Source organism: Bidens hawaiensis, unplaced genomic scaffold (genome assembly GCF_021521415.1).
Source record: "Bidens hawaiensis isolate Kalapana, Puna unplaced genomic scaffold, B.hawaiensis_p1.1 tig00021996_1, whole genome shotgun sequence".
Classification (NCBI taxonomy): Eukaryota; Viridiplantae; Streptophyta; class Magnoliopsida; order Asterales; family Asteraceae; genus Bidens; species Bidens hawaiensis.
In genome coordinates this window covers 252,314-266,428 of record NW_027493405.1, presented here as the reverse complement: position 1 = coordinate 266,428, position 14,115 = coordinate 252,314, and the positions used below count along the sequence as shown (strand labels likewise).

Below are 14,115 nucleotides of genomic sequence, written 5' to 3'. Positions count from 1 at the left end.
ATGTTTGTGTGCCTCGGGTGGGCAAAAGTGAAATTGCACTAATTTTGACGTTATTTTACTAACCTCGTGAAAATAACGTTAAAAGTGGCGGAAGGTTAATCAGGCATCATGTGGTAGCGTTGATAGCCGAAAGACAAGGGTACATGCACCGATCAGCCGGTTTCCCGATGATTGAGTGTTATGTCTTATGTCCAAGGCTTGATGCAAAACTAATATCGAGCCGGGGGTCTCACCGGAAGCAGCCTCTCTATCCCTATGGGATAGAGGTAAGGCTGTCTACATCTTTTCCTCCTCAGACCCTACCATAGCTTTGCTATTGGTGGGATATACTGAGTACGATGATGATGATGATGATGATTTGTTTGTGTGCCTGTTTTATCAGGACTTTACAATTTGACTTTCTTTTTCTTTTTGATATTAGTACATATAATAAATGATTTAAATAACAAAGTAACTTGTTTGTTTTACTTGGCTAATTTTAATCCGATAACATATATATATATTTCTGAATTAACTATCCCATTAAAAAAAAATTTCTTTATTTTGTTATCTTATTGTTTCATCCATATTTTACATAAAAATATATTTGGATTATTTATATTGTGATATCTATTATGGATTTTGTTTAATATATTTGGAAATTTTTATATTTTTTATTGTCGTACCCTTGCCGTACCCGTATCTTGGATTTTTGATTTTGCCGTTTCGCGTACCCGTAACGTCCCCGTTTCCTAGTCCCGTACCCGTTTCCGTGCTACTTAAGGTGTAACCAATTTCTATTTTCAATAATTTTTTGTTTTCAAACCAGTGGTTTTAAAATTACAACGAAAGTACGAAACAACAATTTTAAAATTGAAATGAAACAACATAACAAAACAAAATTTATATAATAATATAAAATACATAGCAACGAGTTCAAAATATAACACAAAAACAAATCGAAACTGCAGCACCACCCGCGCCGTCGTCTCGTTTGCGTTTGGTGGGCTTATCCCTAGCATCATCTTCGTCGTTGTTCTACAGTCGTTGTAACATCTCGGATTTTTCGTATTTGTATTCGTTTATGTTTACCTAACTCGGGAATGTAATTCGAAACTTTTTTATTTATAAAAGCTTGTATTTTATGAGTATTTAATTTTGTTTAATTTATTTTATATCCTCGTATATTCAAACTTGTCAAACAATTCTATTTAAATATATGAGTTACTTCAATATCAGTAGCTTAAACAAGTTTGAGAAATCTTATTGATTAAAGTCTCAAACTCGGGTTTAAGCGAATGTAAATCCACTTGATCTTGGTATTAAACCAAGTTTGGTTACAACACACCACAAACTTAGCAATTTAAATAATATAAAATGAAACATAAGTAAAAATGTTAGAAAATATTTTTGGTGATTTGAACAGTGACTAGCTCGTTAAAACGAGAAGTTCGACTTTTACTCGGTTTTACCCGAAATTTGGTTTAAAATGAAAAAATATTTAAAAAGTTTTTAAAAAAAAAAATTAATACAAAAGCAAAAACAAACAAAATAAAAGAAAAGACAACAAAAACAATAAAATAATTTAAAAAAAAAGACAAGAAAAACACATTTTTCTAAAACACCCCGCCGATATGCCATGAATTGCCAATCCATGGCTGATTGAATGGGTGTTTTTAATTTTCCTTAGATGTCTCTAGTAGGACCCAAGTTGCACTCAAAGTGGGACCTACTTAATTAAAAGTGTAGATTTTCATTTAATTAATTTAAAATGTTTGTTTTATTTAATAATGTTAGAAATACTAAACATCTTTTACTCCATTCTGTTTTTTCTAGTGTTTAGAAACCCGGCCCCCCCGGTTGGACCGGGACCCTGTCCCTATACTGGGCCGGTGGGCCGTTTCGAAAAACCCGTCCAGCTTTGCGGGTGAGCGGTCGGCTCGGACCGGTTAACCCGGCGGGTGACCCGGTAAAACCCCATTTTTCATTAAATCCAAAATTAAATGTGCATGCTGGGATTCGAACTTGGGTCATTTCGGAGATAAAAGCTTTAATAATTACCCATAAACCAACCAAATTGATGTCTCTATTGATCAAACATAAACCATGTATATTTAAAAAACAATGTATAAAACATAGATAAACATTAAAGTTTGTTATTATTATAATTTTTTATATGTATATGAATTATATATATATATATATATATATATATATATATATATATTTACTTATTTATTTATTATGACGTCTTCCGGGTCAAACACTGGTCCGTACTTCCGGGTTGGTCCGACCTTTAACTCGGTAAGGCGTCCGGGTCGACATCCGGGCCGCATCTGAAAACATTGGTTTTTTCAATAAGATGTGTATTTTTATTCAGAGAAGCTTAACTCAAAAAAATTACAATAAAATGACAGGTAAGCGGGGTAACAAGTTGTACCACGAGTTTGAATTTAATTTTCGTTTGATACCTGCTGCAGTGTGCGAATTTGGTACCGTAAGTTTGGACGCAAAATAAAAAAACACCATGATTCAAATATGTTTTGATACATAGGAGCTACTCATGTGGGTCCAGATTCGCCTAAACCCAATTCATTTTTGGTTATTTTAGAGTGTATAATAGTGTATAAACAAACGAACCCATTCGTTTTTGAAGAACGAAACCATTAATTAAGTAACAAAAAGTGAAGAAAACATATTGAAAATGTTTAAGGTGGACAGAGGGAACATCATTTGACATCTCACATCGGTTCGAAAGGAGAACTAAGCCTTTTTTATAAGGAGGTAGATGCATTCTCCATCATAATGCGTTTTAGACGTTTAATGGGAGTGGATGAGAGGAGAATTCCACAGTTAAGCGTGTTTAGGTGGGAGTATTATGAGGATGGTGACCACCTGGGCAACTAAAAGCAAATCCGTGAGGCGATGGTAATTGTCCCAATCAAAACGTACAATTTGGTGAAGAAGAAACAAAGTAGGTGAACCTTTTTTATTTTATGTTAAGCAAGCTTTAAAAGTTACTCAAAACATTTATAGGCTTTATGCATCTTTAAGCAGTTGCATAATTAAAAAAAAGGTTTTTAGTTTTGTTTTACTTTACTTTAAAATATAATCAGGCTTTTATTTTCACTAGCTAGTTGCTCGCGTGATGCAGCGGTGTATGTAGAAACGCAACCGTTGTTAGTATGTTTGTAACCTCGCAACGGTACGTGTGAAACTCGACAGTGGTATGCATTTAACGTGGCATCGGGCGTGTAACCGGTGCCAGTAAGCGCACCACATAATGCCTATACGCGAGCAACCAGTATGTATAAACAATGTCATTCATGTAACTGATGCTTGAACGCGCATAACAGGTGGCGACAAGCAAGAAGCAAAAATGAAATGTACAATAATTTCAAATAAACTACTTTTAACCCAATCTTTTTTTACGAACCTATTTCGACCCGAAAGCGTTTTAACCCAAATCCCGTTTTGACATTAACCTTTTCGATCTAAACCCACCCCGACATGAACTAAATTAACCCTTTTTGTATTAACTTGTTCCAACCCTAAACCGTTCCAACACCATTAGTCGAACATGCCTGACATATTGTCGGTAATAATTGGTAATCATGTAACATGTTAGTTTTTAAAAAATTAATAAACTATAGCAATACCATACTCAGATTAAAAATAATAAAATGCTCGTTTTTATGGTGTAATTTTTTAGAAAAAATATTAAAGTGTGAAAAAGTTACAGCCGTTTAATTATTGTGGGGTAGTTGGTTAATAATTAGGGGGGAAATATGTAACTATTTAATATACTAACAAAACTTAATTAAAGTTGAAGGACCACTATTGTATATTATATTTGGATATGCAAATACTACTTTACCCCTAAATTCTTAAAATTATATGCATAGTTACTTGTATAATATGCAACAAGAATGGTACCTCTTAAAATTTAAGAGGTCTCTCACTCCTATATTATATATATTATAGATATAGATATATTGATATAGTAGTTTTTATTCTACTTAAGCATTACTATATTTAGTCAGAATACTTAGTTTATGTGATTTTAGCTAAAGTTTTTACAGTTTTTTCTCACAAAATATTTAAGATCCACTGTTATGGGACATTACAAAGAGTGACAAAACGACATGGCAGGGCTTTAAAGCCCCCCAACACAACGTCATGCCGATAGTGTTTTTTTTTTTTTTTTTGAGGGGGGGGGGGGGGTTAGTAAAGGAGGGCGAGACTTTAAACCACAACGGACTTTAAGGTTAAAGCTCCCACTACATACATATCAATGACGTGACACTTTAACATGGGCTTTTTAGCCTCTCCACAACACATACCCGATGAATAGCTTTTAGTATTCATAATTAAATTTGTTAAACTTATTTAACCTTTTTAAGTTCTTTTTATCCTTTTAACAGTATACATTACGGAAGAAAATTTTTAAATTATTTACGGACATGTTACTGGAAACATATTTTGTAAATTTAAATCAAACCAGGTTATTGATAAAATACCCGGTAATTAGCTAATAATTGTTTTTGTGTTTACATGGTTTTTGTTATGACAAAATGTTTATACAATGACCCCAAATAAAGGTTATGATTCCGCCGGTAAATATATGTTATGTGACCCGACCGCCTAATCCAACCCAAAAACTTTGATATCGTATAGTAACAAATCAAATCTTCAAAATATAAAGAACACGCATAAAAAAAATCATAACTCTGTCATTGTCGATACGTATAAATAAATTAGATCAACTGAGTTAAATATATGGAAAAGTACATATTAAAATGTTTTGAAAAGGTTAGATTTGAGGGTTTGTTATAACATACAAAGAAAGATGTCGAAAACAATCACCTTTTGGTTTCAAAAAATTATAATAAAGTTGTCTATTGTGAAGTGAAGTCCTTTTAGAAATACAAAATTTAAACACGTAATATCTTGTACATCTTTTCTTGGAAAATTTTGTTTGTGAAGTAAAGAATTTCTGCACGGCTAAATAGCCATAAAGTTCTACATTTAACCATGGTAACATATCTTGTCTTTAAGAAAATAAACGTAAGGAACCTTTTTAAGTAAACGAGTTGTGTTTACACCGATATAGAAAACAAGCAGGCAACAAAATTAGATCGCCCAAGCATATCAACACTACATTGGAAATGTGAATTTTACAACATGATGAAATGTTATTTAATACCTATTCATATTCATTAAAAGAGGATTACACATATTTGGACAATTGGACCCTTTCAAATATTTATCAAAATCATATTTGATCATATGTAGATTCCATTTAACCATATTAACACCAACACTTGAACCACTGCATTATAGTGTCAATTTTACCTTTGCAGTTTGCACCTATTTGTGCGCGTGTGTGCTCTTTAGTGCTAAATAATAACTTTTGGGCTCATTAACTGATAAAAGTGAAAATATGAAAAGTAATATCAGATGTTTACGAAGATATCTAGCAATGATGTCCAAAGGAAGACTAAAATGTCATCAAGGGGATTTGATTACAATTCCTCATGAGTCTGACCTTCATCGTTCTTGTTTTTGTGATTGTAGTCATTACCATGGAGCTCAGCAAACACATCGTCAAAAGAAGGATCTCCTGGTCGTCTGAAAAGCTGATCCCCGATCTTAACCTCATACGCTTCCGGTTGGCTTAGTATAAACTCTTTCAACTGCACCATCAAAATGCAAAGTAACCCATCAAGATGCTCAAATTAACAAAGTTTATACACATTGTCATGGCCTTTAGTGCCACACTGTCACGTGCTCCTCATGTGATTTGGAATGGTTGTACAAATTACACCACATGGCATTAAGTCAACAATCATTCAATATTGATTGGTTGACTTTTTACAATCATTTGTATGTTGCAAAAGAAAATTATTAATTTGTAAAGTCAGTGATTTTCATACAAACTGTAGACATATAGTCAATCACTGGTTCAGTGGTTCGTGTATTTATACTCAGATTACGGTCCGTATTTTTTGTTTGCGTTCGCCAAAATTGGTTTAAGACCGTTGTTAGAGGGTAAATAAGTAAATATGACAAGAATTTGAAGAGCTGTTTGGAACAAACCTCTAAAGTGTCTTGGCCTTTTTCTAGAGTGAACATGATTGTGCTGACATCAACGCCCATAAATTTGACCTCTATGGATCCTGTTCTTGCCACTTTGCTCCATTTCATTGCCAAATCTGTTATCATACCCTGCAAAAAAAATTACAAAAACACACCCTTTTTAGTTAAGTTCCCAAAAACAATGCTATGTAATGGAGCTATTACTTATTAAGACACTACCAGTATCCATAACCTGATAACCAAATTTGGAAATTAGAATCTTAACTCATAGTACATTTCCTAGTTTATTACCATAATCTGTCCTTTGTGTCTCTTCAAAAAGATTATTGGGACTTAAATAACCAAATTTGGTTAACCGCCCGATTAAATGTTCAGCAATCCATTTGATATGCATCTTCTAATTTAGTAATTCCAAGCCCTAATAGCTTGATCGCTGGAGGAAAATGTTTGTACAGCACAAGGAGTGCATTATGCATAGTGCACTAACTATGTATTATTTTGGTTGACAACATCCATTTTTCGATAATTTTGAGTCACGCACATAGGGGTGTAAACGAGCCGATCCCTAGCTCGGCTTGTTTTGACTTATGAGATCTCAATCTCGAACTTGGTTCGTGAATGGTTATTTCAAGCTCAAGCTCCACTAGTTTATTATTTATTAGTTTATATACAGTTTTAAATATTTGTATATATTATAATACAAAACCTTAACCGAACGAGCCTAAGCTCCGCTCGAGCTCGTGTGCAGTGCCTTAAGCGAGCCAAAGCTAGGCTCGAACTCGGCCGTGCAGTGCGAAATTAAATCATAGAAGTCCAAAAGAGTTAGAACTTAAAACAAAAACACAAGGCTTGTTAAAGCTCGGTGATAAGGCTGTAAACGAACCGAACGTCCAGCGAACCATTTGGATGGAAGTTCATTTATGTTCGTCTGTTTAATAAATTAACGAACATGAACAAAAAAAAATCCGTTCAGTAAGCTTAACGAACGAACATGAATAGAGGCCGCATTCGTTCAATAGTGTTCGTGAAAATTCAGTAATGTGTTCGTTTACGTCCGTTTACTAGGTTAATGTTTTAATATTCTACTATTAATACTTTTATTTATTTGTTTTACTAAACAAGCAATATTTGCCCACTCAGGCTCATATCAAGCTTGATATGGCTCGGCTTGGCTCGTTCTAAGCTTTTTATCGATCCGATCTCAAGTAGCTCAACTCGTTTGCACCCATAGAGACGCTCATTTGATATTTGTAGATCCAAAACCTAGCTAGCTATATATTCTATCTGACCTTATAAGCTAATTATAATGTAATTGGCTACTAATCACAAAATTAACAAGTTAATTTAAAACAATAATAAAACCTAAATGCAGCAGCTAACAATTAGTTACCGTGGTTCGTCGAACGCCTAACCGAAGCTTAACGAACCCAAACGACGGTCCGTAATGTCGTTTCATCATCTCCTCTTGCATCTGCGTCAAATCCATCTCATTCAAATCCGACGGCGGTGGATCAAACACGTCATCATCCGTCTTCTTCTTCTTCTTTCCCCATTCCTTCCACGCGTCATCCTCCTCGTCATCCACCACGTCATCTAACTCATCAGGTATGTGATATCGTCCACTTTTCCCGCCAATTACGGTGCTGGTTTGGAGTACAGTTAGAATTAGAATGACGAGTAGTAAGAGTCGGAGGTGAATTGACGACGAGAATGTGTGCACCGCCATTGATGTCGATTGTGATGTCGGTTGAAGGTTATATACTTATATTGATATGATTGACTGTATATATATGTGTGTATATATATACGGCTATATGTTAGCTAGCAGCTTTTCCAACTGTAAAGATATATTCTTTCTTATTCATGTGCGCACCTTAGGCGCATATTAGCAACGAATCAGATCACGTTGTGTGAGTCATGACGCTTAGGTGAGAGGACGCAAATTAATGAGGGATGATTTTATATCGCATTTAATGGATTTATAACATCACGCAAAAGATCCAATATAATAATACTTAAACTTACAATAGATACGCGAATTCTTTTTTTCACGAATCGATTCATGAAAACACATTCCAACATCTCGGAATCATCAATACATACCCAATGAATCATCGATTTACCGAAAAAAAAACAAATTTGGATCGTTAATCGATCATCTTTTTTACTTTTTTTCACGAAACCCGTTTTTGAGCGTTTTAGTTTGGCTGAGCGTTTTATGTTTCCAGCTAAACGTTTTTTTGAGTGTTTTAGTATTTTTGCCTTGTTTTTTAGCCTTTGAGCGTCTCGCGTACCTATCGTACGCTAAGACATTATTGTACAGTATCTCGACCCTATAATAGTAATATACATAATTTTTATTGTTTAGCACTGACGTGAATTATTATCTTGAATTTTATTATTCGTGTTTATCTATTTAATGTAATGACTAATCTTTATTCTTCATGATAGAGGTATTGTTTGTTTATATATCATTCTTTTCAAACCTGCCAATAATTATATAATTGGTAAGATTTTACTAGATATATTGTTGTAACTTGTAAGGGATGAAACTAAAATAAGATATACATATTTGGATTAATGGATTTACCAGGTGTGTTCCCAAATTAACTTGTTTAAGATAACTTTTTATATATATTTAAATGTTTTTTCTGTAATAAATTAAACTAATGACGTTTAGGTGAGACTGTTAGAGTACGCAAATTGATGTGTGATTTTATATTGCAATAAATATTTAATGGATAATATATTCCATTTAAACTTCTCACACACCTAGTTGTATGAAAGTTTAGATTCTTCAATGGAAATGCAAGTTCTGTTTTTAATTTTGTTAGTTTTTGTGGATTATGGTAATGAAGGGTTTGAGTTAGGTTTTGTGCAAGGTTGTTAGTTCGAATCCTGAGCTCACCCGGGTTTTCGTCCCACAGTGTGTTACACGAGAGCGTTCTGCTCTTGTGTTGGCACAACGACTGTCAAGAGATAGCTGACGGTATGGTTTCTTAGGGGAATGCTCAAGCCAAACTCCGCAGCAAGCGTGAGCCCGGTTAAAATATCATAGTTCAGCTAGAATGGGGCAACGTAGTTCTTCAAATTTGGGGGTTGTGGTAGTCTAAACACAAGAAAATTATCATTCTAAAAAAATGAAAGCACGCCAGATTTAGTCTTAATAGGTTGGAGTCAATTTAAGGTTGAACATGTGAACGCGTTTAGTTACTTGGGTCGTATACGTGCACACGATGGGCTCGTGAGTAGGCTTGTTTGACCAGGGTTTTTATTTTTTGTTTATGTTAAACATGCTTTTAATGTAGTAACTTAACTATTTTGGGATTTTTATACCAAAATGTAAATAACAAAAAATGTATATGCACAGTAAAATTTCACTCATAGCAATTAACTAAGAATCGTGGTCGAAGTCAAAACATTTCCTCGATTCCAATAAATAGAGACGTTGCTCTAACCGAAACATCCACATTAAAAAACCCTCTTTGTTGTGTGGACTAGCTTTAAAACCTGTGTATTGCACGGAATAAATTAATGTATAAATTACAATGAATAAATTAATACAAATATAAAAAATATAATTAAGTGTCTTTGTATTATGTAAAAAAAATGTATTACAAATATAGTTGTTTTATATCATCAAATATATTTGAATTTTAAATTGAGAATGGGTTGTTCTACAATCGGTATACAATAATGAAACAATGTCACTGGAAGCAACATTTAAAACTGTGAGGTCTTTCGATATGAAATATGTAGCTAAAGTCTTTCACAAAAATGTTATACATTCCATACCCGACCATAGACAAAAAAGAAACCATATTTTCCTTTTTGAACAACTTTCATGTTGTTCTTATAAATTATAAACACACTGTTGTTCAACTATCATAATAAATATAAGAGTTAATGGCAATTTTCGTCCATGTGGTTTGCGACTTTCGCCACTTCAGTCCAAAGTTTGATTTTTTGTCAATTTAGTCCTAGTAGTTTTCATTTTTAGCCTGTTATATCCTCCCGTTTAACGACATCCAAGTATGCCGTTAGTTTAAGGGTATTATTGTATTTTTCTTTTTAGTTTTAGATTATGTTTAATTTAAATCAGTTTTCTTTTCCTTATAAGACCAAAAGCAGAACGAAGCCCTAGATTATCAACCAAATTGTTCCATCAAAACTCTAGATCATCAATCATGGTTTTCTGCTCATGTGGTTGGCCTACTGTGATTCGTACCTCATATACGGAGAGTAACCCAGGAAGACGGTTCTATTGTTGCAGCAAACAGGTAAGTTATACAATTGTATTGAACAAACATTTGAAGTTAGGTTTTTTTCCCCTAATTTTTGCCCTAATTTTTGTTAATTGCAGCCAAGGAGTTGTGGCTTTGTTGTTTGGATGGATCCTCCAATATGTCAAACATGTACTAAAATGGAATTGAAGACCAAAAGAATGAAGTTTGCATTGACTTTTGTTTTGGTTGTTTTTTTCCTTTATGTATGTTTCCACTGAATGTTGAAGTTGTCTTGCTAAGATCTCTTTGTTGTATGGTCATCGTACCACTGTATTGTCTTTTGTAGTACTAATTTTATGATATGAAAATGTATGGTCTTTGTTTGAACATATGGTTAGATTAAACAACTCAGTGTTTGATTAAGTGTTTTGTAAAATGTTTGACAAGCTAATTGGTTGGTTTTGTGTAAAATGTTTGACAGGTCAATGGTACCACTGTAGTTGACTTTTGTAAAAGTCAAAATTAACCTAATTCAAAAACATATGAAATTAAAGATGATAAAGATTAACATATTATACCAAATACAAAAACTCATGAAATTAAAGATTAATGGATTAACAGTTTATATTGCTTTTGTATGTTAAGGTCAAATGACTTTTGTAAGATTAACAGATTATTTGCAGATTACCAAAATTATGCAGATTGTATGTTTTTGTATGCAAAGTACCAAAATTATGCAGATTACTAAAATGCCTTTTATCAGCCTGCTTGTTCAGATCAAACAAACAGGAAAAAAACAGACAAACAAATAAAAACCAATACAAATTACCAAAATGCCCTTTAACTACAATCAACTATGCAATTCAAACAATATACCATTAGCCATTCCAGTTGACATTTGTAAGGTCAACTAACCAATACAAAAGATTACAGGTTTTAACATAAAGTAAAAAGTACCAAAAACATCCTAATACCAAAAGATTACAAGTTTTAACATAATTAAACATAGTACCAAAATATTACAATACCAAAAGCAGTTTAACATCCTAATATTACAATACCAAAAGCAGTTTAAACCCCTGAACAGCCTGCTGCATCAGTTGCATCAACTTGTGTTCCTAAACCTCCTGCTTCTCTTATATCTCCTGTTTTCCTCTTCTTGCAAGATCTCTTGTTGTGTCCTGGTTGCTTGCAAATATCACATGTAACTGTACGACCCTTCCTTGGCAATTTCTTGGCTTTACCAACCTTTTGAATCAGTTATTCAATTTCCACAGCAGATTTCTTTCTATTCTTTTTTGGTCTACCAATCTGCACATGGTGCTTAGGAGCAGTCAATTTAGTGGGCCAAGGGGATGGTGTCCATTCTTCTTGGCCATTGATTGGATCTATGGTGTGTGCATAAACATTCTTCCATATCTCCAACCAATACACTTTGTCAACCCATTTCTCTGGCACACCATCATCCAATCCATGTTCACCCATATCAAAAATACATGCCACTGCATGCTTGCATGGAATCCCAGTCAAGTCCCACATTCTACATGTGCAAGACCTTTGGTCAACTATCACAACATATTGCTCTTGATTTGGACCACTAACTTGATACTTTGTAGCCCCATTCCAAATGACATTACACTTAGTGGCATCCTTCTTGATTTTTTTAAATGAAACTGTAACATTGGGTGTTAATGGACCTTTACATTTTGCTATCTTCATATGCACTTTCACAATTCTTTTCATTAGGTATTCCCTAATGAACTCTAGGCAACTAATGATAGGGAGGTCCCTTCCAGGTGTCAACTGCCTATTGAACACCTCACACATGTTGTTTAGTTGCAAATCACTTAGTGCCCTACCTATAGTATAAGCATAAGTAATTCAACTGACAAGGATGTAATTAACAATAATGTAATGAACAAGAATGTAATTAATAACATAAAAATACCAGTAAAATGTGATAGTGACCAATGCCTTGGTGGAATTTCCTTCAACCAATCATATAACTCCTTATTTTCTGTAAACACCTGTTTCATTGCTTTATTAAATGTCTGAGGAGTTGTTGCATATACACACTTCCAGTACAGATTCTTTGCAGCTTGACCCTTCCACTTTTGTTTCATATTTTCTTCAATATGTCTTGCACAATATCTATGTTCAACATTTGGGAAAACTTTTTGTATTGCAGGTATTAAGCCCTAATTTTAAAACAAAAATATTTGTAAGTAATATGATATAAAACATAATCAAGTGTTAAATAATTACCTTCTGCCTGTCACTCATAAAAGTGAAATTAGAGTTAGATGTCAAATCCAGATCATCAGCTAAAATCTCCAAAAACCATGTCCATGAATTGGTATTTTCTGATTCAACTATTGCATATGCAACAGGATAAATACCATTGTTGCTATCAACTCTAACAGCAGTTAAGATTTGGCCTGGGTATATCCCCTTCATGAAACAACCATCTAGCCCCAATAATTCTCTCCCACATAATTTAAAGCCTTCCCTCAATGGAGCTAAACATACATAAATCCTCTTAAACTGTCTAGTTGGGCTGCTAGGATTACATTCACTTTCAACATCAATCTTGATAGTTGTACCTAGCATAAGTAAACAGTTTTAAGATACATAAGTAAATATTTTAGCAAAACTACACTAAAATACATAAGTAAACAGTTTAAGATACTTAAAAATACATAACTGGATTGCATCTAACCACCTCTTGACAATATTCTCTAAGAATAGCATACTGACCACTAAAATCATGCACAACATTCTTTTTAGCAACTCTTTTAGCCTTGTAAATCTGGTTAGGGGTGACTTGAACTTGCAACCTCCTTTGAATATTTTTTTGCAATTTCCTCATACTTTCATTTGGGTCCTCTTCAAGATCTTCCTCCAATTCCTTTGCCAACCACCCAACCGTGCATAAGCTTACAGTTCTAGTTTGTAAACATTGATGCTCAGTATCTAATGTTGTCACACACCATATTCTTTCAGCCCCATCAAAAGACACATGTAGGACCCATGGGCAAGTGGGAGGAGGAATCTTATTCCTTTTAGGTTTGGATTTATGGCTGGAACTACCCTCTTGGGCCCCACAATTTTTTTTACATTTTCTTTTCCTTCTTGGCATGAGATTCTCTTCCACCTCATTTGTCTGGTTATCATTATTTTCACAACTACCCATATTTAAGTTTCTCCCCAAACACACTACACGATACCTAATCTTGTCATTCTTCACAACATGAAGTTGTCTCCTTGAATGAATTGCATGAGTCTTCACCATTTGCTTTATCTCATCTTTACCACCAAAAGTTTGACCCAAGTAAAAATGACAATATTCTTCATCAGTTTCTTTTGAGTGTGATTTTCTCTTTTTTTTCTTGTTCATCCTAATAGCTCTTTGCAACATAGTATCATTATCAGGATCACTAAGACTATCAATATCATGTAGATCTAAATCATCTAATTCATCTCCTTTATCTTCAACATCTTCACCTTCATCAGATATATCATCCACGGCTGCTCTAAATAATTCCATATCCTGATTTGGGTCATCCATACTGTTTTCATTAAGTATGAAGTCTGAATCATAATCAGAACCTTCTGCCTCACTATCATTATCAAACCCCTCTACATCTTCATCAGATTCAGGCACCCTAACATTATGTAAATCTATGTCATCTAATTCAACTACATCATCATCTGTAGGTTCATCAGATTCTAATTCATCATCTATTTCCACATTAAAACAACTTAACATTGAAGCCTCTTATACCTTTGATATAATGTGTGAATGTTCCAC

The 14,115-nt window shown here is 33.8% G+C and overlaps 2 protein-coding genes across 2 annotated transcripts; both read right to left on the bottom strand.

Moving 5' to 3' along the window:
* Window positions 1-5,414: 5,414 nt before the first annotated feature.
* LOC143564364 (uncharacterized) lies at window positions 5,415-7,813 on the bottom strand. The gene is made up of 3 exons (XM_077051666.1): window positions 7,469-7,813; window positions 6,079-6,207; window positions 5,415-5,675 (listed from the first exon to the last, which is right to left on the bottom strand). Exons 1-3 carry the CDS (start codon window positions 7,802-7,804, stop codon window positions 5,505-5,507), a joined length of 636 nt encoding a protein of 211 aa, XP_076907781.1. The 5' UTR covers window positions 7,805-7,813; the 3' UTR covers window positions 5,415-5,504.
* Window positions 7,814-11,564: 3,751 nt separating this feature from the next.
* On the bottom strand, window positions 11,565-12,922 carry LOC143564383 (uncharacterized). Its single transcript, XM_077051679.1, has 3 exons — window positions 12,570-12,922; window positions 12,253-12,502; window positions 11,565-12,163 (listed from the first exon to the last, which is right to left on the bottom strand). Exons 1-3 carry the CDS (start codon window positions 12,912-12,914, stop codon window positions 11,565-11,567), a joined length of 1,194 nt encoding a protein of 397 aa, XP_076907794.1. The 5' UTR covers window positions 12,915-12,922.
* Window positions 12,923-14,115: the final 1,193 nt, after the last annotated feature.